Below are 26,427 nucleotides of genomic sequence, written 5' to 3' on the forward strand. Positions count from 1 at the left end.
TCCCTAAATGGCCTCCGCAAGGACTGAACTCACAACCCTGGGTTTAGCACCACTGAGCTATCCCTCCCCTCTGTCCAAAATCAAACAAAGAATCATAGCATAATAGGACTGGAAGGGACCTCGAGAGGTCATCGAGTCCAGCCCCCCGCCCTCAAGGCAGGGCCAAGCTCCGTCTACACCATCTCTGACAGATGTCTATCTAACCTGTTCTTAAATATCTCCAGAGAGGGAGATTCCACCACCTCCCTTGGCAATTTATTCCAATATTTGACCATCCTGACAGTTAGGAATTTTTTCCTAATGTCCAATCTAAACCTCCCCTGCTGCACTTTAAGCCCATTACTCCTTGTCCTGTCCTCAGTAACCAAGAGGAACAAATTTTCTCCTTCCTCCTTGTGACACCCTTTTAGATATTTGAAAACCGCTATCATGTCCCCCCTTAATCTTCTTTTTTCCAAACTAAAAAAGCCCAGTTCATGAATACAAGCAGAGAGAGGGTAAGTTTAGAAGATAGGATACACAAAGAACAAGTTAAAAATCACTTCGGAAAGTTAGATGTCAGCAAGTCACCAGGTCCTGACGAAATGCATCCCAGGATACTCAAGGAATACTTCATAGGTCATGTTCTCGAAACCTTTAATCATTCTTGTCGCTCTTCTCTGTACCCTTTCCAATTTCTCCACATCTTTCTTGAAATGTGGCGCCCAGAAATGGACACAGTACTCCAGCTGAGGCCTAACTAGTGCAGAGTAGAGTGGCAGAATGACTTCACGAGTTTTGCTTACAACACACCTGTTGATACAACCTAGAATCATATTTGCTTTTTTTGCAACAGCATCACACTGTTGACTCATATTCAACTTGTGGTCCACTATGACCCCTAGATCCCTTTCCGCCATGCTCCTTCCTAGACAGTCGCTTCCCATCTTGTATGTATGGAACTGATTGTTCCTTCCTAAGTGGAGCACTTTGCATTTCTCTTTATTAAACCTCATCCTGTTTACCTCCGACCATTTCTCTAACTTGCTAAGGTCATTTTGAATTATGTCCCTATCCTCCAAAGAAGTTGCAACCCCACCCAGTTTGGTATCATCTGCAAACATAATAAGCGTACTCTCTATCCCAATATCTACATCATTGATGAAGATATTGAACAGTACGGGTCCCAAAACAGACCCTTGAGGAACTCCACTTGCTATCCCTTTCCAGCAGGATTTAGAACCGTTAACAACAACTCTCTGACTACGGTTATCCAGCCAATTATGCACCCACCTTATCGTGGCCCTATCTAAGTTATATTTGCCTAGTTTATCAATAAGAATATCATGCGAGACCGTATCAAATGCCTTACTAAAGTCTAGGTATATGACATCCACCGCTTCTCCCTTATTCACAAGGCTCGTTATCTTATCAAAGAAAGCTATCAGATTAGTTTGGCATGACTTGTTCTTCACAAACCCATGCTGGCTATTCCCTATCACTTTATTACCTTCCAAGTGTTTGCATACGATTTCCTTAATTACCTGCTCCATTATCTTCCCCGGGACAGACGTTAAACTGACGGGTCTGTAGTTTCCTGGGTTGTTCTTATTCCCCTTTTTATAGATGGGCACAATATTTGCCCTTTTCCAGTCTTCTGGAATCTCCCCTGTCTGCCATGATTTTTCAAAAATCATAGCTAAAGGCTCAGATACCTCCTCTATCAGTTCCTTGAGTATCCTGGGATGCATTTCGTCAGGACCTGGTGACTTGCTGACATCTAACTTTCCTAAGTGATTTTTAACTTGTTCTTTGTGTATCCTATCTTCTAAACTTACCCTCTCTCTGCGTGTATTCACTACTTTAGGCACACCTCCAGACTTCTCGGTGAAGACCGAAACAAAGAAGTCACTGAGCATCTCTGCCATTTCCAAGTTTCCTGTTACTGCTTCTCCCTCCTCACTAAGCAGTGGGCCTGCCCTGTCCTTGGTCTTCCTCTTGCTTTTAATGTATTTATAAAAGGTCTTCTTGTTTCCCTTTATGCCTGTAGCTAGTTTGATCTCATTTTGTGCCTTTGCCTTCCTAATCTTGCCCCTGCATTCCCGTGTTGCTTGCCTATATTCATCCTTTGTTATTTGTCCTAGTTTCCATTTTTATAGGACTCCTTTTTTATTTTGAGATCATGCAAGATCTCCTTGTTAAGCCAAGCTGGTCTTTTGCCATATTTTCTATCTTTCCTACACAGCGGAATTGTTTGCTTTTGGGCCCTTAACAACGTCCCTTTGAAATACTTCCAACTCTCCTCAGTTGTTTTTCTCTTCAGTCTTGCTTCACATGGGACCTTACCTACAAGTTCTCTGAGCTTATCAAAATCTGCCTTCCTGAAATCCATTACCTCAATTGTGCTGGTCTCCCTTCTACCTTTCCTTAAGATCATGAACTCTATTATTTCATGATCACTGTCCCCTATACTGTCTTCCACTCTCAAGTTCTCAACTAAAGGGAGAATGGGGAGGGAGGAAAGACACAGGCATGTACAGATCCAATCAAATTCTCTTAAATGAAGAATCCCTAAATTTTTCCCAGCAAGGATTATCTAAACTACCACAATCAGGTGCTGGCCCAGTGAGCTACCAAATAATCAATTTGTTTTTCCAAAATTATACCCAAGTACCTTTTCAGCTACACAACCAGTAAGAACAATTTTAATGTTTCATTATACTGATGTAAAAAGTCAGAGAAAAACCAAGTTTGATTGCCCTACCATAATGGTCTTGGAAGTAGTGAACAGGTGACAAGATAAGGTAGAAGTCTCTTGAACCAATATAGGAGTCCAGAATCTGCACCATCTGAACTTCCTTTACCTTAAAGTGAGGTTTAGCACACAAAAAACACCCTGGCTTTACCTGGGTAAATGGTTCCACCAATGATCCTCCCCAGGGGATACCAGGCTCTGTCATCAAACCAGTTGTGGAATTTATAGAAGCCCTCTTCTGCCAGGAAGCGGGTTGTGCGGTAATTAAAGTACCTGTAATATCATAAGATATTGAGTGTCTCTGCAGTGTGGACACTGGAAATGTTGTTTACTCCTCCTCACGTTCCAATACCAGACTTTAAATAATCAGTGCATGAGTAAGTGCTGTCTCCATGACAGACGGCACCAGCCCAGATGCTGAGCAGTATACCATCTTGAAATAAAATCCTTAGGAGCACTGGCCATTTTTTACTATGCATTCTGAGTTTTAGCAGGTTATCATGTGATCATCTGCACCTCTCTCCAGTCATAAATATTTATGACTAAAGATACCCTGACAAACACAACACCATCTTTACATACTCACAAGGAAAAAGACTGATAGGAGACCACCAAGACACAAGCAGAGTACTTACGGGTCAAATTCATGGATGACACTTTCAAATCTTAACACTGAGAAGAGTCTAGTGGAGAAAGCTGCAATACATAGGTAGAAGAGAGCATCAACATACAGCATTCACATAGCAAGAGAAACTTGGATTTATTTGCAGTATCTTTGCTAGATGAAAGCTTAAAGCCTGTGAAAGCTTAAAGCCTGTGAAAAGTTGTGCATGGCTTGCTATCCAGGACTGGCTCAAACTGCCCCCTGGTGAGTTGAGGTAAGGAGATATTATTTTCAATATATTAATGGCCAGGTTTATTAAAGCTATTTTAAATGTAACTGAGTCCCATTACTCTAAGAAATGCAGAACATGGAGCAGGGCTAGCAGTATTATGGAAGATGTACATCGATAAATTATCAAGGCTCAGACTTACATAGCACAGCTGCCATTGACAGGATAAGAAGCTTGAGCAGCGTGTCCTGTTTTTCATAGGACAGGCGGAGAAACCCTAACTTGGTCATTTTCACATCAAAGGCTGTGATGAATGATACTTGAACACCTGAAAGGGAACAGGATAGAAGGGATGAGCCAAGAACAATGCAGTTTTCATCCCAAAAACAGTATCCTGGATTCCTGTTAGAACGTTTAATTGGAAGCTCTCTAAATAAGGAATAACATGTCACTATTCCCTAGAGTGGGACTGTCCCCATGCCTCATTGCAGTCCATTTCTGCCCCAAAAACCATTCTCCGCTCCTGTCATTCTCAGTGTGTCACCACAACTAGATAGCTCTCTTATGGAATCTATCGAATGTAATTTAAACTTTTCAAGTAATCTCCGCCCTGCTTAGGTCTCTGACCTCATTCCCTCTCCCCTTACTTCACCATTCCTCATTTCCATTCACTCATGCCTTCTACTATTCTGCCTGTAGGACTAGGACACTCTTCCTACCCTCACCAGCCAAACTTCCTTTACACCCTTCAAATTCATTTTGAAATAGCTCTTCAATCAACCCCATCTCAGCAATATCCCTCTCACCTGATCAGTTGTCCTCAGTCTTATTATGTGTTTGTCTTGCCTTGTTCTTTGGAGCAGAGGATGTCTCTCTTTCTCTGTGTGTAAAGTGCCATGTAAATGTATATAAACAATTAACAATAATACTTCAAAAGCATTCTTAGGCCTGATGCCCCTTCTGAAACAAAATAGCACAGTTTGTACCTTTTTTACTCCCATGTGATACATAAGAACGCCTGAAAAGATCTTTTCCCCCCCACAATCACTTTGATTTGTTTACACTAGAAATTCAAGACTTTGATAGGGTAAAAAAATTACACAGGTCTAAATCAATTTAAAATCAACCTGATTAAACTGTTGCAACTTTTCTAATCCTGAAAAGCTCAAAGACTCAGAATCAATAGGATTATAATTATCAGGCAAGAAGGAAGTAAAACCTAGTTAAAAAGAGAAAGGATTTTAAAAATTCAGAAAACGTAATTTTTATTTTGCTGACACATCTTTAACAAACGCATTTCGGACATAGGTTCTCTTTATTGACGTAGATTCCAAGATCTAAGAAAGCTACGTTTTAATTTGTTTGAGACATCTAATGAGCCTTTCATTTAAGTTAGGCGAGACCAGATCTGACAATCCCGGGATTTGTCAAATAAAACAATACATGCAGAAACCCTTCCAGATCTACTTTAAAGGTTACACATTCATCCAAAATAATATCCAAGACTGAATCACTGATGCTATATTTTTAATAGTTTCCCAATTTCAGAGAACACAAAGACCTTCATTATTATATTAGAGGGCAAAAGAGTTCAAATGACCATGAAGCATCTGGCACTGGAGACTGTCGAGATAACAGATAATCCAGCTCCAAAGAGGGCAGGGAGCTGCAGGAAGGGAGCTACTCCAACCCCGCAAGACCTGCCACAAACAGTGCACATCGCAGGCAGGGACTGCTCCGGCTAGGCTGAAGTGGCCCATCTCTGCTGGTGCCCCTTCAATCGATTAACCAGTTAAATGTCGTGTTTAACCAGTGAACCGATTAAATGGGATTCTCCATCTCTACTCTGAGTTGGTAGCAGCCCCAGGAACTTCAGGGCAACAAAGAATGCAGTGCTGGAGTCTGCAGTTTGTCTGGATCCCATATGGCGACACACACAATCATTCTGCATGACAGGTCATTCTACTGAGTGGTAAAGCTGGGGCACTGTCCAGTAGGGATGTAAGGTATGTCTACACTACAAAGTTAATTCGAACTAACAGTCGTTAGTTCGAATTAACTTTCACAGGCGTTACACATACAAACCGCTAGTTCGAACTTAATTCGAACTAGCAGAGCGCCTAATTCGAACTAGGTAAACCTCATTCTACGAGGACTAAGCCTAGTTCAAATTAAGTAGTTACAATTAAGGGCTGTGTAGCCACTTAATTCGAACTAGTGGGAGGCTAGCCCTTCCCAGCTTGCCCTGGTGGCCACTCTGGGCCAAGCCAGGGAAACCCTTCTGCCCCCCTCCCGGCCCCAAAGCCCTTAAAGGGGCACAGTCTGGCTACGGTGCCCGTGCCAGGTGCAAACCTGCCAGCACCCAGCCAGAAGACCCTGCACCTGGCACGGCACGAGCCAGCCACCCGCTGCCATCCAGCCCTCCGCCTCTTCCCGGGACCAGGCTGGCGGCTCCCAGGAGCCTGCCCGGGGCCGCAAGAGGCGGGCGCCCGTCTGGTCTAGTGTGGAGATCATGGACCTCATCCAGGTTTGGGAGGAGGCCTACAATGTCCACGACCCCTCCGCACTAGGCACAGGAAAGCGGCCGTCTAAGGCCACATGCGAACCCAGAAGCAGGTTTGCATGAAAATCAAGGTGGTCCAGTGAGACCCCCCCGACCCTGAGCTTAAAACATAAGAACGGCCGTACTGAGTCAGACCAAAGGTCCATCTAGCCCAGTAGCCTGTCTGCCGACAGTGGCCAACACCAGCTACCCTGGAGAGGATGGACCGAAGACACTGACCAAGCCATTTGTCTCGTGCCATCCATCTCCAGCCTTCCACAAACAGAGACCAGGGACACCATTCCTACCTCCTGGCTAATAGCACTCCATGGACCCAACCTCCATGACTTTATCTAACTTCTCTTTAAACTCTGTTTTAGTTCTAGCCTTCACAGCTTCTGGCGGCAAGGAGTTCCACAGGTTGAATATTTGCTTTGTGAAGAAGAACTTCCTGTTATTAGTTTGAACCCTGCTACCCATTCATTTCATTTGGTATCCTCTAGTCCTTATATTATGGGAACTAATGAAGAACTTTTCTTTATGCACCCTCTCTACACCACTCATGCTTTTATAGACCTCTATCATATCCCCCCTCAGTCTCTTTTCTAAGCTGAAAAGTCCCAGTCTCTTTAGCCTCTCTTCATATGGGACCTGTTCCAAACCCCTGATCATTTTACTTGCCCTTTTCTGAACCCTTTCCAAGGCCAAAATATCTTTTCTGGGGTGAGGAGACCACATCTGTACACAGTACTGTAGATATGGTGAACCATAGTTTGATACTTCCCCTCCTCCTTCTTCCCCTGGCTTCCCCCTTCCAGCTCCCTCCTCCGAGGTTTCCCTCTCCCACCTCCTTTTCCCAGTCTTCCCTGAGGTTAACCCCCCTCCAGTTTTGTTAAATAAAGAGAGTTTCTATTTTTGAACACACGTCCTTTATTTTTTACATCAGGAAGGGGGGCTAGGGAGGGGTAAGTGGAAGGAGGTGAGGGAAGAATGGGGTACGAGCCCCCAGTGGGGAGGACTGAGATGGCTCTGCAGACTCCTCGGGGCGGAAACTCTCCTGCAGCCCTCCGATTGACCCCCGTGGATGGCAGCCTGCAGCAAGTGCAGCCGGGCTGATGGCCGAATGCTGTGATGTGCTAAGTGTGGGCATTCAGGGCACTCCAAGACAGGACTGCTTTGCTGTCCCTCATCGAGGTAAACAAGCAAGCGGGGAACCCTGAGAACTGTCTGTCCGGGTGGGGGTCGGGTCCCTTTAAGCACAGCCCTCGGCCAGCCTGAGACAGTAGCTCCACGCTCTAAGTCCTAATCTGATGCCCTGCCGGCACTGCTTCTGGCCAGCCTTAACCCCGGTTCAGGGTCCATTCAATGTGGACATGCTAGTTCAAATTAGCAAAATGTTAATTCAAACTAGTTTTTAGGTATAGATGCACTAGTTCGAATTAGCTTAGTTCAAATTAACTAATTCGAATTAAGTTAGTTCAAATTAGTGCTGTAGTGTAGACATACCCTAATAGTGTAACCAATTAATGGATAAGCAAAAGATTGAGGGCTGATCTAGACTATGCTAAAGTGTTGAAAGAGGATTTGCAAATTCCACAGTAATTTGCATATCTTTTTCTGATCTCACTTTCAAAAGCAGAGCTTTCGAAAGTGAAAGTAGTTTAGATGCGTTTTTTCCAGCAATCCCTCTCCGCTCTTCGAAAAGCCACGTAATCCTCATTTTTTGAGGAAAAGTGGCTTTTCAAAAAAAAGGGGGGGTTGCCGAAAAAACCCTGCGTCTTGATTAGAAAGTTCCACTTTCAAAAGTGAGATCAGAAGAAGATATGCAAATTCCTGTGGAATTTGCATATCCTCTTTCGACACTTTAGCGTAGTCTAGATCAGTGGTCCCCAACGCGGTGCCCGTGGGCACCATGGCGCCCACCGGGGCATTTATGTGCGCCTGCCGAGTGACCAGGGCCAGCCCAAGCCATTCTTGCGCCCTGGGCCCCGGACGCGCGGCACATGCGCAACGCCGCTCCCGGGCGCCCAGCAGCCCCAAAATGTTGAGGACCACTGCTATAGACTACACACATTCCCCTGCAAGTAAATTTGTTAGCAGGCTGGCCAGCAGCTGGGTCCAGAACCTACCTTTGCAGCAGCTCTGCATTTAAAGTGTATTAGGAACCAGGCGGGCAGGCAGCTCGGCTCAGTTCTGGTTTGTGCTGGGTCCAGGAGCTCAGACCCTCTCCCTGGATAGGGGCTGCTGCCACCCTATAACAGAGGCAGCAGCAAGGGGTGACAGGCAGCCAGCCCAGGAGCAGAAGTGGTTTTTCAACTGGCTCCCCTCACAGAGCAGCTACCTGGCACCTCACGCTGCTGCCTCGGATATAGAGGCAGCAGTGCAGAGTGGCAGGGGGCTCTTTGGGAGTGGGGCCAGAGAGCACTGGCTGCTGGCCCCACCCCTGGATACTATAGAATAGTCAAGTAACCAATAAGAATTCATGAGGTTAATCGATTATTCAGTTAACTGATATTTAACATCCCTATTGTCCAGCCATCGTTTTGTCCTCAGTATGGGGCAACCTGCTCTCAGTAAGAGGAATAAGCAAAAGGATAGGGCTCAGGACCATGTCACATCTTCTCCTTCCTCTCAGACTGCCAAGAATGAGCAGAGAGCTATTACAGACAACTAACTGTTCCCTCACCTGCAGTTCCCAATGACCCAATATTCTCCCCCATATTACTTCAACAACTCTATGAAGCCTTTGGGAGGGCTATAGAATTAATATAGGTTAAAGTGACAGCAAAACACAGCTGATACCCAGCTTTCCATCTTCTTTATATTCAATATATGCAGCAATATCTCCAGGCTCTAGCAGAATCCAGCCAAAGTCAGCACCTGGATGAAGAGCAATTCTCTAATGCTGAACTCAGGCAAGATTAAGGATATGGGAAAGTCCTTCAAAGAAACTGGCTCCTCTACAGCATCCTCTACTAATGAGGTGAGGTCAGCAGCCTAGAAGTCCTTTTTAAACTCCTTCAAGCCACCAGATGTCAAAAAAATGCCCACTTCCATCTATGACTGGCCAGATGATTGCATTCCTCCTATCAGATCGTGCTCCTCATGGTAATCAATGTCATAAATGTAACTTTTGACTTCTGGAGTTTGATTATTCCCTCTCATGTTGATGCAAGAAGCCACAGGCCCCGAAAAAGCTTCAGCTGGTACAAGACAAAGCAGCCCATCAACTTAGCGCCATGAATCATGAATCCCACTTCTCTCTGGAGGGCTTTACCAATGGCCTAACGAGGAGGAGCGTCTCCCCCAGCCCAGCGCAGGAGCTGCCTGGCCTGGGCTGTGACACGCTCAGAGCAGGTGACCCTTCCCGAGAGCCTGCCCCAGGGCTGCCCTGCTGCCACGTGCACCCACCGCAGGTGCTCAGCCCCCTGGCGGCGGCGGCCGGAGCCGCAGGCGGGAACAGCCCCGCGCACGGGACCCCGCTCCGGCCGTTAGGCGCCAACCGTAAGTAACGGCTTAGCGGAGCGGCCGCGCCTCGCGCTAGGCGCTGTGCACGGGGCGGCCGGGCCCGGCGGGCAGCTCCCGGAGCCGGAGGGGCTGGGCAGGGACTGACAGCGGAGAGCAGAGGACGAGCCGGCCCCTCGCCCCGCCCCGCAGCCACTCACGGCGGGACGGACCCGGCGCCGCACGCGCGCGCGGCCCGCAAACCCTCACCTGGGCGCCGCTCTTCGCCCCGCTCCCTCAGCCATCCATCCGCTCCGCGCACCCACCCCTGCCTGCCGCCCTCAGCTCGCTGCCCCGCCTCCTGGCAACACCCATTGACACACACCGCTGTCCCTCACCGCGCCCTTGAGATACGGCCTGTTACACCAAAGCTGATTGGATAGTGAGACTGCCACTCAGGGCGGAAATGGATGAGACGGACGTTCCAGGCGTGACTTGTGATAGGTCAAAAAGTGAAAGGAGGGGCGGAGTCTGAGGAGAAGCGCGGTTTGGTTGAGGTGCGAGTAGTTACGTGTCCGTTTAGGCGAGAGGCGCCCGGAAGGGGCCACGGGAGCAGCGTGTCACGTGACCGGATCCGGATGTGGTGTTGGCTGTGCGGGATGCTAGTGGTGGTCCCTTAAGGCAATTTCCCGAACTCAGCTGGCTTGAGCCGACTCCGCCCCCACGGCTGAGCCACGTGAGCTAGAGCAGCCTGCGGTGCACCCCCCCCCCCCAGTCGCACCCTAGAGCTACTGCCCCTTCCGGTGCCTCCCGCTCGCCCCGCCCCCACCCTGGCGCCCCTGCTGGGTCCCTGGGGCGGGCCCGGGTCACTCCCCTCCCGGGGATCTTGTGGGAGAAAAGTCCAGTCCCGGCGGGTGTGTCTGGGCTGCAGGGGTCAGAGGGAAGCGGCCGGAAGGGTTCCGCGTTCCCAGGCCCCTCCGGCGCCTCCGCGCTCAACTTCATGGAGACCGAGGCGTCGCAAACTGCCACGTGGACCCTGATGGTGTCGCAGTTTGCCTCGCAGGCTCCTTTGTTCTGCAAACTGACTTCTGGGGTGAGCGGAAACCTCCGAGTGCTTCTGCTGAGACTTTGATTGTTTTCTTTAACATATCAACAACTGCACTGTCTGAGCGTCTGTAGAAAGGACCCGGAACCTGTCTCAGGGCTGCTGCTCTCACCCTGGTAGCTGTCAGCCTGCCTGAATGCAGAATAAAGTTTTCCTTCTAGATTTCTCTCCTGCCTCACTGCTTTGACCTCCAGCCTCGGACCCTTCTGGGGACTCTGTACCGCAGGGGAGCGAGATTTCGCCAACACTTGTGTGTGTCCATATAGGTAGGAAATGTGCAGGGCACCTGTACAAAGGCATTATGCATCCCCATTGGATATATTCTGCTGTAACTGTGTAGGCAAAAATCACTCCCTGCTCCAAATAGTTATATACGTACAAAACCTGCATGTGGCCCACATGTACAGTTTCATGCGACTACCCAGCTTTATGCTCACTCAACCCTTCCCAGTAAATGTACGGTCTTTAGTGGATTTCAGGGGAGGGCACTTCTCAGGGCAAAAGCTGTCCATGATGTTCTTGGGTTTGGGTGGATGGTTTCTTTTTGGGAAATAAATGGTGGCTCTCAAGGGGATTTCTTCCTCTATGTTCAGGTTTCCTGCTGCAGAGGGAGCTGGATTTAGTTGCATGTGCCAGGGTTTGCTCTCACTAGCTTGAAATCAACATTTCTAAGGGCTTGCCTTCATGGCGACAACTAGCTCAGGTTAGGACACTCAATTTACTGCACTTGAACTAAGCTAGTTGAAAGTAAGAGACCACACTTCAAAATAACAGTGGACACCTCTACGCTAAAAAACAAAACATGACAGTGAGTCTGGGAGTTGAGTCAATTGACTCAAGTTCATATTGTGGGGCTAAATATAGCAGCATTGACATTGGGTTGCAGCCTGGAGAGGGGGCCTTGGCTTTGAGACTTAGCAAGGAAATGTTCATGGAAGCTCAGGCTTCAGCTAGAGCCCCAATATCTACACAGCTATTTTTGAGCATAACATGAGCCCAAGTCAGTTGATGCAGGCTCAGAAACGTGCTGCTGTGTTTTGTTTTTCACTATAAGATTATAAGAACAGCCATACTGGGTCAGACCAAAGGACCATCTAGCCCAGTATCCTGTCTGCTGACAGTGGCCAATACCAGATGCCCCAGAGGGAAGGATCACAACAGGTAATCCTCATGTGATCCCTCACCTGTCACCCACCACCAGAGAAATGAGGCTAGAGACACCATTTCTACCTATCCTGGCTAATAGCCATTGATGGACCGAACCTCCATGAATCTATCTAGCTCTTTTTTGAACCCTGTTAAAGTTCTAGGCTTCACCACATCCTCTGGCAAGGAATTCCACAGGTTGACTGTGTGCTGAGTGAAGAAAAACTTCCTTTTGTTTGTTTTAAACTTGCTGCCTATTAATTTCACTTGGTGATCTCTAGTTCTTATATTGTGGGAATATATAAATAACTTTTCCTTATTCATGTTTTTGGTACCAGTCATGATTTTATAGACCTCTATCATATCCCCCCCTTAGTCTCTTCTTTTCTAAGATGAAAAAGTCCAAGGCTGTGTCTAGACTGGCAAGTTTTTCCGCAAGATCATCTGCTTTTGCAGAAAAACTAGCCAGCTGTCTACACTGGCCGCTTGAATTTCTGCAAAAGCACTGACGATCTCATGTAAGATAGTCAGTGCTTTTGTGGAAATTCTATGCTGCTCCCATTCGGGCAAAAGTCTTTTTCCGAAAGACTTTTGCGCAAAAGGGCCAGGGTAGACAGCAGAGATTTGTTTTCCGCAAAAAAGCCCCGATCGCGAAAATGGCGATCGGGGCTTTTTTGCGGAAAAGTGCATCTAGATTGGCCACGGACGCTTTTACGCAAAAAGTGCTTTTGCACAAAAGTGTCCTGCCAATCTAGACGCGATTTTCCGAAAATGCTTTTAACAAAAACTTTTCCGTTAAAAGCATTTCCGGAAAATCATGCCAGTGTAGACGTAGCCCAAGTGTTTTTAATCTCTCTTCATATGGGACCTGTTCCTAATCACTAATTATTGTTGTTCCCCGTTTCTGAACCTTTTCCAATGCCATTTTTTGAAATGAGGTGACCACATCTGTACACACTATTCAAGATGTGGGCGTACCAGGGTTTTATATAGAGGCAATACAATATTTTCTGTCTTACTCTCTATCCCTTTTTTAATGACTCTAACATTCTGTTTGCTTTTTTGACTGCCACTGCACATTTAATGGATGTTTTCAGAGAACTATCCACAATGACTCCAAGATCTCTCCCTTGATTAATTGTATGCAAATTAGTCCCTATCATATTGTACATATAGTTGGGATTATTTTTTCAAATGTGCATTACTTTACATTTATCAACATTAAATTTCATTTGCCATTTTAGTGCCCAATCGCTTAGTTTGGTGAGATCTTTTTGAAGCTCTTCACAGTCTGCTTTGGTCTTAAGTATCTTGAGCAGTTTGATATGATCTGCAGATTTTGCCATCTTAATATTTAGTTCTTTCTCCAGATCACTTATAATCAATTGAACAGGATTGGACTAAGTACAGACCTTTGGGGGACACCACTAGTTACATCTCTCAGTTCTGAAAATTGACCATTTATTTCTACCCTTTGTTTCCTGTCTTTTAACCGGTTATCAATCTATGAAAGAACCTTCCCTCTTATCCCATAACAACTTACTTTACTTAAAGAGCCTTTGGTGAGGGACCTTGTCAAAGGCTTTCTGGAAATTAATTATATTATATCCACTGGATCCCCCTTGTCCACATGTTTGTTGACCCCCCTCAAAGAACTTTAGCAGATTAGTAGGGCATGATTTCCCTTTACAGAAACCATGCTGACTTTCCCCCAACAAATTATATTCATCCACATGTCTGACAATTTTATTCTTTACTATAGTTTCAATTAATTTCCCCAGTACTGATGTTAGTCTGTAATTGCCAGGATCACCTCTAGAGCCCTTTTTAAATGTTGGCATCACATTAGCTATCTTCCAATCATTAGGTACGCAAGCTGATTTAAAGGATTGGTTACAAACCACAGTTAATAGATCTGCAATTTCCCAACTGAGTTCTTTCAGAAATCTTGGGTGAATACCATCTGGTCCTGGTGACTTGTTACTGTTAAGTTTATCAATTTGTTCCAAAACCTCCTCTAATGACACCTCAGTCTGGGACAATTCCTCAGATTTGTCACCTAAAAAGAATGGCTTAAGTTTGGGAATCTCTCCAATATCCTGAGCCATGAAGACTGAAGTAAAGAATTCAATTAGCTTCTCTGCTATGACTTTATCATCTTTGAGTGCTCCTTAAGAATTTCGATCATCCATGGGCCCCACTGGTTGTTTAGCTGGCTTCCTGCTTCTGATGTACTTAAAAACATTTTACTATTACAGGGAGCTCAGCTGGGAGGGGGGAGGTGCTGGGAACTGGGTGCTTTGCTCAGCTGGGCTGTGGGAGGGTGGAAGTACAGGGCACTTGGCTCAGCTGGGCTTGGGGACAGGGGAGATGCTGGGAACTGGGTGCTTTGCTCAGCTGGGATGTGGGAGAGGCCAGGTGTGGAGTTCAGCTGGCCTGCGGGAGGGAGGAGTTGCAGGGCACTGGGCTGCAGGAGGAGGGAGGTGCCAGGAACCCAGGGACTGGTCTCGAGGGAAGGAAACCTGGCTCTGCAGGTCTGTGAGGTTTGGGGGGAGGTGCAGAGAAACGGAGCTCAGCTGTGCTGTGGGGGAGGCATACAGGGAACCAGTATGGGGCTCAACTGGGCTGAGGTGCATGGGTGGGCGGGTGGGGGAGGCATAGAGAACAGATGGGCAGCTCAGATGGGCTGCAAGTGGGGGTGCAGGGAACTGGTGCTGGGCTCCATTGGGTTGTGGACGATGGCCTTTGGGGGAGGGGCAGGAAACTAGCGGGAGGGGGGGAAGGAGCTCGGCTAGGTTGCAGGGGAGGCAGGTACAAAGAAGCCTAAATGGGAGGGGACAGCAGCAGGAGGCCTGAAATGACCTCCCCCGGTCCAAAAAAATCCCTCATTTAGGACGAGTCAGGTCCAGAGGGTGCCAGACCAGGGATGTCCAACCCCTACCCAAGTCCCCTCCTGGCCAGACACCCTAACCTCAGTCCACTTCTGCTCCCTCCTCCTGGCCAGAAACCCTACTCAAGCCTGCTTCTGCACCCTATTTCCCACCCAGACCTCGCAACCTCTCCCCCTTCTGTCCCCCACCTCCCTCTCAGATCCTGCACCCCATCCCTATCCCACTCGTTGGTAGCCCTCTCACACACACTGAACCCATTATTTTGGTCCCCACCTTATAACCTAAGGGTGTCCATAACATTCTTCAGAAAAGCAAATCTGGCCTATGGGAAGCCTGAACCTCAGTCCTCCCTCTCCCTCCCTCTCACCCTGTGGAGCACCAGAGGGGTGAGGTGTCTCAGTTGGGGGCCACCTTGGTGAGGGTTGGGGTTTTGGGAGGAGTTTTTTTGTTGCTCACTTGTGCAGTCCCCTTTTGATTTTTCTATGGGTCAGTGGCCCCTGACCCAAAAAAGATTGCCTACCCCTCCCATAAAAAATAAAGAAAACATTGAAACCTTTTGTATTGGACTTAAATTAATATTGTACTCTATTTAAAATGAAGTGTGATAACCTACCATGAGAAAGTTAAAACATTTAATCTGTTTAATAATTGAAATTAAACCATTCTCCCCAGCTGCAGCACTAGCAAAATGGCTTCAGCATAATTGTGTAATTAAAGGTGAGTTTCCAATAGCAACTGGACGTCTGTGGAAAGGTTTACATTGAGATACATGGTCATGGGCCAAAAAGGTAGACAACCACTGAAATAGAGGCACCCCCAGGCTCTCCCCCCGAGAGACCGCTTCAGACTCCCTGCTGCTCCACAAGAGCCCACAGAGAGATCAGGTCGGTTAACATGGCAGTGAAATCACCATGTTGCTCCAGTGTGGATGATGGACAGACTCTTCGTGAGTCTTCCTCATCCAAGCAGTGGATTTAAACAGCATGGTAAGATGCCACGTAAAAACACTTGGGCTATGTCTACACTGGTGGGTTCTTGTGTAGGAATATTTTGCGCCAGTATACTTGTGCAAGATCTCTTGTGCAAGAAAACGTCCACACTGGCCAGAACCGCATTGTAAGAACGCTGAGCTCTTGCGCAAGAAAGCGTCCACACTGGTGGGAAGCCCTTGCACAAGAACGTGTCTCCGGAAGAAATTCGGCCATGTCAAGAGGTCACCAGCAGCGTCTGTGGGCATGTGCCGGACCCCCACTGGGAAACGTACTGAAAGGGACTCCTGGACGGCCGTTTCCCTGTGGCTGCATGCTCACGCACCCTTTTGAGGGAGTGAAAGCCACAACAGCACCTGTCACCTCTGTTCCTGGCAAGTGCCCCGGGCACCCTTGCTGCCACCGTCACAGCCATGGAGCCGGAGGAGGACCCCAGTCAGCAACATCTGCTACTCAGGGCCATTATAGAGGCTGTGAAGCTCCTCCACTAGGGAGCCACATTGCTCCAGCAGGAGCTGGAGACTGGGCAGCAGGTGCAGGACCTCACCACGGCTGCAGCTGGGCTTGGGCACCTGCACCCCACCACTGACAGGTGCCTCTGGAGCTACGACACCAGTGAGGACTGGTGGGAGTGCCTGGAGCTGGGACAATGGGGCGACCAGCAATGGGTGCAGAACTTCTGGATGTGCAGGACGACATTCCATGAGCTCTGCACCTGGCTCACCCCTGCGCTCCGGAAGCAGGACGCCCGCCTGCACCCCACCATCCCCGTGGAGAAGAGGGTTGCGACTGCCCTCTGGAAACTGGCCACCCTGGACAGCTATCGCTCCATGGCGAACCAGTTTGGGGTGGGCAGGTCCACCGTCAGTGCGGTTGTCCAGCAGGTAAGGCCCTCCGTGGACCACAGGCTCATCCTGGGGGAGAGAAGGGCCCAGACAGGGCGGGGGGAGGCTGTAGGGGCAGGGGGAAGCCCAACACCCAAGGGGTCATGCTGTCCCTCCTGCACACAGCCCTGCTGGGTGGGGGGGGGGAATCCTGGGGGGCAGAGGGCCCTGGCCTGCGTGGGGGGAGGGGCCATCAAAGGGAGTGTGAGCACACCCTAGGGGCCCATGTACGCACTGTCTCTCATTCCATGCATCTTCTGTGCTTCCATGTGCCCCTCTGCAGGTCGTCAATGCCATCAATGATGTGCTGCTCCAGAGAGTGATCCGCCCCCATGACATGGACACCGCCATTGCTGGCTTCGCCAGCCTCGGGTTCCCGAACTGTGGGGGAGCCATAGACGGGACCCACATCCCCATCCGGGCGCCAGAGCACCAAGCGGCCCAGTTCATAAACCAGAAGGGCTACTGCTCAGTGGTGTTCCAGGCGCTCGTGGACCCCCAGGGCCGGTTCCAGGACATTTATGTGGGGTGGTCCAGCTGGGCCCACGATGCTCGCATCTTCAGGCACTCAGGCCTGTGCCACAGGCTGGAGGTGGGCACCTACGTCCCCCAGCGGGAATTCACCATTAGGGTCTGCATCTTGGGGGATGCGGCCTACCCCCTGATGGCCTGGCTGATGTGGCCATACACCGGCCACCTGGACCACAGCCAGGCCACCTTCAACAGCCACCTGCACCAGGCCCGCAATCCCGTCGAGTGCGTCTTTGGCCATCTGAATGCACGGTTTAGGTGCCTCCTGACTCACCTGGACCTCCCCTGATGCAGCACATCCCGGAGGTCATCTTGGCATGTTGTGTGCTCCATAATATTATTGAAGGGAGTGGGGAGGCCTTCCTCCCGGCGTAGATGGCAGGTGAGGGCCAGGCCTACCAGCAGCCCCAAATGGCCACCACCCGGCAGACCAACCGCCATGGGGTTCGGGTCCGGGAAGCCCTCCCGGTGATGCTGGACCAAGCCCCACAATAGGATGCTGTGACGGCGCGTTGGGGGTCCCCCGTCTCCTGCACCCCGAAATGGCACAAACAGACTGCACCAGCCGGTGGAATAGAGGAAGTTTATTGCCTCTCCAGGATACAGTACAGCACAGATGTAATCTGGTCACAGAGCTGGGCTAGGATGCCTCAGGCCCCCTTGAGATGGGGGAGACTGGGCCCCTAAACTCCAGCCCCTTGCCCTAGGCTGTCTCCTCCATGCTCCCAGACAGCAACTAACTAACTCCCTTCCAGCCCTGCCCCCCAGCCAGGGCAGCATTCCACCTTCCTTTGTTCCTCTCCATGGGGGGTGTCTGGCCATACTGGTTTGCATAGTGACTCATCCTGTTTTGCTGGGTCGTGGTACCCATGGCAGCCACTGGGGGTTACCCCAGAGCCAGCAGCATAGAAACCAGCCAGGTACCGCCACTATGTCAAAGTTCTCCCCCTTCCGAGAGCGAACTGAGCAGGATCACTCCGCTCGTGACCTAGGGAAGTTCGAGTCCTCTGCGTGGGAACCCGCCCTGGGGACATGGGTGCTCCCCTTGACTCGGGCCGGCCATGGCGAGGCCCCACATGAGCTGGCTTCCCTCTGTCCACTCACCGCCCCGCTCCAGGGCGACTGGCACAGGCCTGTCCTCGGGGGTCACACCCACCCTTCCGCTGGCCTTGATCTCTGGCCAGGGTCTCTCGGGCCGGGGCCATGAGCCCAGCGAGCCTTCTCTGGACAGCCAGGGCGGCTCCCACACCCGACGCTCCATCCAGGGAGGCCTTCCCCTCCCATAACTCTCTCAGCAAGCCCAGAGGGTCCTCTATCTGGGGTAGAGACCCCCAAGCCGCTTTCCTACTGTCTTGGGCCTGCCCGCCCCTCTGGCAGGAGTCACAGGACCGGCAGTACCGCTGCACGGCTGTAAAGATTCCTGGCCAATAGAAGTGCTGGAGCAGCCTCAGCCGGGTGCTCCGGATCCCCCGGTGGCCCCCAACGGGGATGTCGTGGGCCAAATACAGCAGCTTGAGGCGATACTTTCGGGGGACGACCAGCTGCCGCTGGACCCCCCATGCCCTCACCTTCCTGGGGGGAATCCATTCCCGGAACAGGAGTCCATGCTCCCGCAGGAATCTCTCCTGGCCACCTCTCCCCCGGGGCTGAGCTGCACGAAGGCCAGCCTGGTCCCTCAGCCTCTGCAAGGAGGGGTCTGCCTGCACCTCAGCCTGGAATTCAGCTGCTGAGGCAGGGATCAGGACCTGTTCCCCACCTTTACCTAGGTCCGGAGTCCCAGCCTGGCTGGACCCCGTGTCCACTGGGATGGGACCCTGAGGACGCTGCCGGGAGTCCTTCCCTGGACCCACGTTGTCAGCCCCCCCGCTGGCTCTGGCTCCGGGTAGTGACTAGAGCCCGCTGGGATTCATGGGGCCACTCCTCTAGGTCATTCCCCATCAGCACCTCGGTGGGCAAGTGCGGGTGCACCCCCACTTCCTTGAGGCCTTCCTTCTCCCCCCATTTCAGATGCACCCGGGCTACAGGCACCTTAAACGGGGACCCATCTATGCCCTTCAGGGTCAGCTGCGTGTGGGGTAATATCCGGTCTGGGGCCACTATATCGGATCGGGCCAGAGTCACCTCCGCCCCCGTGTCCCAGAAGCCCGTCACCTTCCTACCATCCACCTCCAGGGGTATGAGGCACTCGCTCTGCAGGGGCCGTCCTGCCCCCACATGGTAGACAGAGAAATCCGCCTCCTGAGAATCAGACCTCCCAGGGGAGGTGCACTGAGCATCCTTCCCCTCTCTGAGCTGAGGTTTGCCTGCCAGCCCCTGCCTCTGGGGCAGCCTGCCCTTCCTCCCGCCCCAGCCAGTTAACCCTGGAAAGTCCCCGGTCCTGGGACCTGGTGCACTGAGCCCTCTTGTGGCCTTTTTGCCCACAGCGATGGCAAGTTAGGCTTTGGGCTGTCTCTGTCCAGGCCCTGGCTGGTTCTCTGGGGCACAGACGACCTGTTCCTTGGTCTCGCCCCGTAGCTGACTCCCTCCGTTGCTCAGCCGAGATCCGGTCTCTGCACGGTTCCCTTTCTCTCCGGGACTCCCGTTCACACCCGGACCGGCTCTCCGTGAACTCATCCGCCAGCCTCCCGGCCTCCTGGGGGTTCTCTGGTCTCCGGTCCTTGAGCCACAGCCTCAGTTTGGGTGGGCACGCTTCATAGAACTGCTCCATCAGGACCAGCTTGAGCAGCTCCTCTGCGGTCTGGGCTCCGACTCCAGACACCTACTTGCGGCCGTATTGCGACAGGCGGGAGGCCAGATCCACATAGGTCTCCCGTGGCCCTTTCTGTACCCCCCGGAGCTTCTTCCTGTACATCTCGGGGGTCAGCCCGAACTTGTGCAGCAGGGCCTCCTTGACTCGGTTGTAATCCCCTGGCTGTAGGTCCTCCAGCTGACTGAGCACTCCGGCCGCCTCCTGGCTCAGTGCGGGGATGAGCTCCTGCAGCCAGTCAGCTGGGGGGACCTGTTGCAGTCCACAGGCCCTCTCAAAGGCACTGAGGAACCCGTCTATGTCGCCCACATCCTTCAATTGGGCCACCACGAGCCTCTCCAAGCGTCTGGCAGTCCTGGGACCCTGGGGCCCATCCGCACTTGGCGCAGCTGGTGCCAGGCTGTGCCATGTGCCGCTACCTCTCCCCCCCCCATGACCCTCCCCCCCCACCTTCTCCAGCACACTTGCAAATGGTAGCCACTGCACTCACCAGACAATCCCTCACCAGCTTCTGAGGATGCCCGGGACACATCCTGAGTGGTGCTGAGCCGGGATGGTGAGGTCTGGCTGCTGTCCTCTGCCACTTCCTCCTCCTCCTTGTCCGAGGACCGGTTTCCCTCCTCCTCCTCCAGTGGCCTGGGTCAGACCACTGGGGTGGCCACTGCCGTGTCCACCTGGGCCAGCAGGGGACTGGCCCCTTTGTCCCCCAAGATCTGGTGCAGGCAGTGATACTGGGGACAGGCAGTGGCTCTGCTGCCCCCATGCTCGCTGGCCCGCACGTAGGTGAGGCGCAGGTCCTTCACCTTGGCCCGGACCTGTTCCAGGGTCCGGGCCAGGTGTCCCTGTGCGGCCAGCACCTGGGCCATCTAGGCGAAGATGTGCACATTCCTCCTCCGGGACTTGGGGTCCCGGAGGGCCTCCTCCTTTCCCCAGAGGTCCAGGAGGGCAATCACCTCAGCGATGCTCCAGCTTGGTGCCCCTTCAGTCCTGCTGGGTGCTCTGGGGTGACTCCTCTAGAATTGGCCTCTAGTTTTTTCCGGCTTGGGCATAAGCCGGAGAAAAGCACCAGTCTAGACGTGATTCTCCGGAAAATAAGCCCTTTTCCGGAGGATTTCTTATTCCTACTTTCAAGTAGGAATAAGAAATCCTCCGGAAAAGGGCTTATTTTCCGGAGAATCACGTCTAGATTAGCGCTTTTCTCCGGCTTATCCCCAAGCCGGAAAAAAGCGGCAGCCATGTAAATGCAAATTCCGAAGTCTACATTAGCATCCCTTTTCCGGAAAGGGGTGCCAATGTAGAGACAGCCTTCCAGTTTTGAGGGATTTGTTCTGCTTTTGGGCTGCATGTTGCTTTGACCTGAATGAAGTTAGCTGGGACAATGCATTTCTGAGTTATTCTGACAAAGTGAAACCTGTGCTGAAGATCCCACATTAAGGGAAAGAAAGCGCTGCTCTCAGAAGAAGTAAATTCAAAGTCTCTCCAGTTTTCTTCAAAGATTGCCTCTAACAGACAGATTATTGGGCCCTTATCTGTTTGACTAAGTGTTATGTCAATCTTTTTGGGTAATAACAACAGATTGCTTTGGGCTCAATCCTAGCTTAAAATTTAAATTAGATCAGGCCCTTTGTAAGCAGGTTGGGAAGTGGTCTCATTTGGCAATTATTATTTGGTATTATTTACATAATATAGACATTGCCATCATGGTATTGACATACATTTCTCAGTAGCTTTACATTTCAAACAGCCCAACCCCATTGACCTTCATGGGCAATATACCTTGCGAGCAATAATGGGGAGGTTTAATGACATGATCTTCTCCACTCTGAAGTTGTCATGGTTAGTTCAGTATTGTCATTCTGGTTTGTGGAAATGGAGGACACTTGATAATTTTGCAGTAACTTAAAAAAATGCAGTTGCAGTCCATCTTCTTAGGGATGTAAATTCCCATTCATCAGTTAACCAGTTAATGTTAGGTGATACTGGGGCTGCCTCCGGCTCCCAGCCTCCTCTGGACCAGCCCCTGTCTACAGCAAGCTGGACTCCCCATGGAGAGAGGCTGCTGTGGACACTGGTGCCAGCTGGGACCCCAGGTTCCCCACAGACAGGGGCTGCAGCAGGCCCTCTGTGGGGGTGGAGTAGCTCCCTGCCCACAGCAGCTGGGAAGCTGTTCCAGCCCCTCTGATTACCTGTTAATTGGAACTGGTAAGCATCATCCATTAAGAGGACATTGAAAGTTGTCCCATGAAGTTGTGGGATAGTTCTGGATGACTCCCAGGCCCTGAGTCAAATGGGGCTGCATCTACATTACAAAGTAATAGGTCTCGGAGCCTGGATCTCAACTTGAATTGAGATTGGACCCCTAGTGCTGCAATGTCCTGAGACCCTAGGTCTGGGGTCAGGGTTAATGCGATTGCAATATAATTGCATTGGGGGCGGGGCTCATATAGTTCCAAAACCCATCCCTATTGATAGAGGACAGTGGGAAGAGTTTTTAGAGGGGTCATGACACCATTTACTTCTAGTCATGTGTACCTCTTGACCCCGGAAGTATTACCCCAAGGGAGGGACTTCCTATGGGTGGGGCTTAAGGGGCATGGCTAGTCGTGTTAGGAGGCATGGCTAAGGTGTCCCTATTTTTGGTTCAGAAAATATGGTCACCATAGGTATACATTTATTATGGTATCTTTGAAAAATTTCCATGCAGCTTGCAGAAATTTTACTTTTGTCACTGTACCTTTTAATTTCTGTTTAACTTCCTCATGTTTGTGCAGTTCCCCTTTCTGAAATTAAATGCCACAGTGCTGGGCTGCTGAGGTGTTTTTCCCACCACAGGATGTTAAATTTTATTATATTATGGTCACTATTTCCAAGTGGTCCAGTTATATTTACCTCTTGAACCAGACCCTGTGTTCCAATTAGGACTAAATCAAGAATTGCCTCTCCCCTTGTGGGTTCCAGAACCAGCTACCCCAAGAAGCAGTCATTGAAGTATAACTCTGTAAATACCCTGTTGTTAGAGTGATTTTATTAGCATAAAACTACTCAGCAGCAGCTAATCCAATTTAACTAGAGCTTTAACCCTCTTGCCTAGGTTGGCCGAAAGTCAGGTGAGAGGAAAGGCCCAGACTGTATTTACATGAAAACATCTGTTTTGCCTAGGTATACAAGTGATCAACTTTGGCTGTTAGGTTACTGTGATGGATAGGAAGAGTACTGGCCAGCACTCAGTGACTAAAGGGTTAAACTCAGGTAGCTAAGGTTGTTGGCAGGGAGCCAGAAGAACCAATAGGACACAGTGCTAAAATTTAAATTGTAAACACCTGCTACTGTTCCTCAGTGAGTTGTTAGTAGCTGGAGCAAGCAAGATGAAGTAATCAAACAGAATTATCATGCCTACAAGGAATATTGGACATGGGAATGGATGGGGCCTTGAAGTACAGATAGTGAGTAGATAGAGAAAGGTATGTTTAGTCACAATCAGGGTATTTTCTTTGTTTTGTTGTTTGGTTAAACGTCTCTGTATGAAATCCATGTTCCTCCCCCCCCCCCCCCCACCATTCACTATCCCTAAGCTGTGCCAGAGACACCATTTTTTCTCTGTTTTAAACTGCTCTTCTCTTAGTTCCTCTGTAACATCTAGCAACCAAATATACTTTATCAAGTATCTCTTTTTGGTTTGTTAAATCACCTTTAAGGCAATGATTTAATTCTTGTGTTCTGGAAAGTAACCAGTCTGTGTGTTTGCCTAGGCTGAGAGGTAAGCGAATAGAGATTGCAGTTTGTTTTCTATGGGGGGTTTTCAAGCTCACTTGTGAAAAAAGAGCTTCTGGTACTCCTCTGGGAGAAGTTCAAGTGATTCTTCCTGGGTTTTAAAAGAAGGAGTTAGGCTGCCACCATCAAGTGTCCATCTCCCAAGGGAAGAAACTCTGTAATCTTGAGTTTTTGTAAGCAGAACCTATAGAGGCAAGGCATTTAAAATCTGGTGCGGGCCCCACTTTCTGCACTCAGAGGACCAGAATGGGGAACAGCCTTGACAGTTACAAATCATGTTAGCATTGAATGGGGGGGGGGGGGTGTAATTACTCCTTATTTTATGAGTAAAGGTTAGCAGAACCTTTATTGCCCTTCTGAGTAAAGGGCAGCAGAACTGTATTTAGAGTGTCCTGATTAAGGAAGTCAACTTCAGTGCTTAATTTGTGTCAGGGCTAAGTCCTGGCATATCTAGGCTTGATAGTTCATAGCCCTGGGATCTCTGGGCTTACCACATCAGTTATGAAAGTAAAAACCTGCTTGAGGCCCTGCACTTCGTTCATTACAAATAAAGCACCGATAACGCTCAACTTAACCTTATATGCAGGAGATCCCAGTGAAAGGAGAGAGAGTGAGTCTGGTTTTTTGCTTGGTGGTATGGGCTTTGCCTAAGAGTTACAGGCACTATCTGAACTGCCTATTTAAAGACAGAAGTGATTAAACTCCATGGAGAGCCTTTTGTTTTATTAAGTGATTACTACAGCTGAAATCACTGATAATCAGATCTAAGTGCTTAGACTTACTTCAGGACAGAATTTCTGTGGAAGACACTGCCCAACCTACCATGAACAGTGAGGGTCCCCCACTTAGAGCTGGGTGGAACCTCAAGAGACCCAACTCACATAGGTCACAGTGGGAGGTGGTAGCAGGTGATGGCACAGGGCCATTGGCAAGAAAGCGGTGGAATGAACAGTGGCCAGAGTGAGTGACAAATGGCTTGAGGAACAAGCAAGATGCCTTCCTACCGCAGGACAGGAAGGTAAACTCACATCGAACCACTTCTGAACTCTCGTTCTCACTAACCAAGTAAAATGAATGTATGGGGTGCAGTGGTAGGAGATGGGAGAAACATGTTAAAGGAATATTTGTTGGACTAAGTTTAGTGACTTTGTTCCAGAATGCTAGATTTGTGACTGAGACTTTTATAAATATACTGGCATTATTTGCCAAGGTCACGTCATTACTATCTAAAGAGGCTCTCTCTTGGGGAGTTTCTATACTAAATATATTATAATGAATTTTTACGTAAGAACAGCCTTATTGGAACAGACCAAAGGTCCATCTAGCCAGTATCCTGTCTTCTGATGGTGGCTAATGCAAAATGTTAATTTACAAGGAATTACCAAAACGGTGTTAAGACTGTGTTCCCCACTCTGACCCGTCAAGTACAGAAGGCACAAGAGGCTTTAAAATACTCTGCCATTAAAGGCTGCTGCTTAAAAACTCCCCAAGATTACAAAATGCCTGATGCTGCCTCCAACCAAATGCAAAAAGCCCTCTGAGAACCCAGGAAGATGCACTTAGGAATTTCTTCTTGTGGGGTACCCTCAAAGCTCTTTAATTCTCCCTCTGCAGAGGGCATGAAAACAAATAAATTCCTAATAGCTGACCTTGAAATTTAGGTATGTGCACAAACACGTCAGACCCTGCCCTCCCTCCTTCAGGGGAAGATGGAGAACCCCTGCAGAGACCAATGCAGTCCTGGCCAGAAGAACCGCAGCATCAGCTGCGGGATCTGATCCAGGAAACCCAGGGTTGGGAACAGGGTGCTGAAACGGTGCCAGAGCATGGATGGGACTAGTTGGTTAAGCACCAGTGCCCTCCCATGCAAGGAGAGGCATTGGAGAAGTCCCATCCATCTCCACAACTGCTCAGCCACCCTGGACTCTAAACCTTCCCAGTTCTCTGGCTGAGAGGGATGCATGCCAGAGAGAAAAATGCTGAGATACAGCAGTGGACCCGCGCTCCACCTGATTGCCTGAAGCGCGGGTGGGAGGGAGCTTGCCTGCCACCTGGCTCCTACCACCAGGCCAGAGCTGTTGACCCAGGTGGAGGAGGCTGCCAAGTAGATGGCTTGGCAGGCCTCCACCCACACCAGGTCTCCCAGATCCTGGACCACGAGGAGCACGTCGTTGGCATATGCCGATAAGACCAGCCACATCTCCGGCTCACAGAGCACCAATCCCATCAACCTCTTGCGAAGGAGACGGAAGAAGAGCTCAACGGCCAGAGTATACAGCTGGCCTGACAGCAGGCAGCCTTGATGTACTCCCCGCCCAAAACTGACCGGTGTGGTCAGGGTCCAGTTGAGCTTTACCAAACGCTCTGTGGAAGCGTACAGCACCTGAAGAAACCCCACAAAGTGGGGTCCAAAGCTGAAGGCCCGCAGAGTGCCCAGGAAGTACCCGGGGTCCATCCGGTCCAACGCCTTCTCCTGATCCAAGGACAGGAGGGTGAACGACAGCCCATCCCTACACCCTAGCTCTAGGAGATCCTGGACCAAATAAAGGTTGTCAAAGATGGTAAGGCCCGGGACAGTGTAGTTCTGGTCGGACCACGACCACCAGCACGAACTTGAGTCTCAGGGAGATAGCTTTGGCGATGATTTTATAGTCCATGCTGAGGAGCAACATGAGATGCCAGTTCCTCAGATCACGGAGGTCCCCCTTCTTGGGCAGCAAGTTGAGCAGTGCTCGCCTGCACGATAAAGGGAGGACGCCGCTCTCCAAGGACTAGGCCCACACATTGGCAAGATCCGGGACGAGGACGTTC

At 50.0% G+C, this 26,427-nt stretch overlaps 1 protein-coding gene across 3 annotated transcripts in view; it reads right to left on the reverse strand.

The window, feature by feature from the left end:
• The window catches only part of LOC102450612 (STT3 oligosaccharyltransferase complex catalytic subunit A), a 46,445-nt gene extending 36,486 nt beyond the window's left edge, over window positions 1-9,959 (reverse strand). Inside the window, exons 1-6 of one of the 3 annotated variants that reach the window (XM_075909257.1) lie at window positions 9,824-9,959; window positions 8,239-8,361; window positions 4,374-4,447; window positions 3,770-3,895; window positions 3,370-3,430; window positions 2,886-3,007 (exon numbers count right to left, since the gene is read on the reverse strand). In XM_075909257.1, the coding sequence (XP_075765372.1) occupies window positions 2,886-3,007; window positions 3,370-3,430; window positions 3,770-3,857 (271 nt within the window). In that variant the 5' untranslated portion in view covers window positions 3,858-3,895; window positions 4,374-4,447; window positions 8,239-8,361; window positions 9,824-9,959. The remainder of the gene's footprint in view (window positions 1-2,885; window positions 3,008-3,369; window positions 3,431-3,769; window positions 3,896-4,373; window positions 4,448-8,238; window positions 8,362-9,823) is intronic. The other 2 variants (XM_006116691.4, XM_075909258.1) reach the window with 2 other exon arrangements.
• Window positions 9,960-26,427: the final 16,468 nt, after the last annotated feature.

This window comes from Pelodiscus sinensis, chromosome 26, assembly GCF_049634645.1.
Source record: "Pelodiscus sinensis isolate JC-2024 chromosome 26, ASM4963464v1, whole genome shotgun sequence".
Lineage (NCBI taxonomy): Eukaryota > Metazoa > Chordata > Testudines > Trionychidae > Pelodiscus > Pelodiscus sinensis.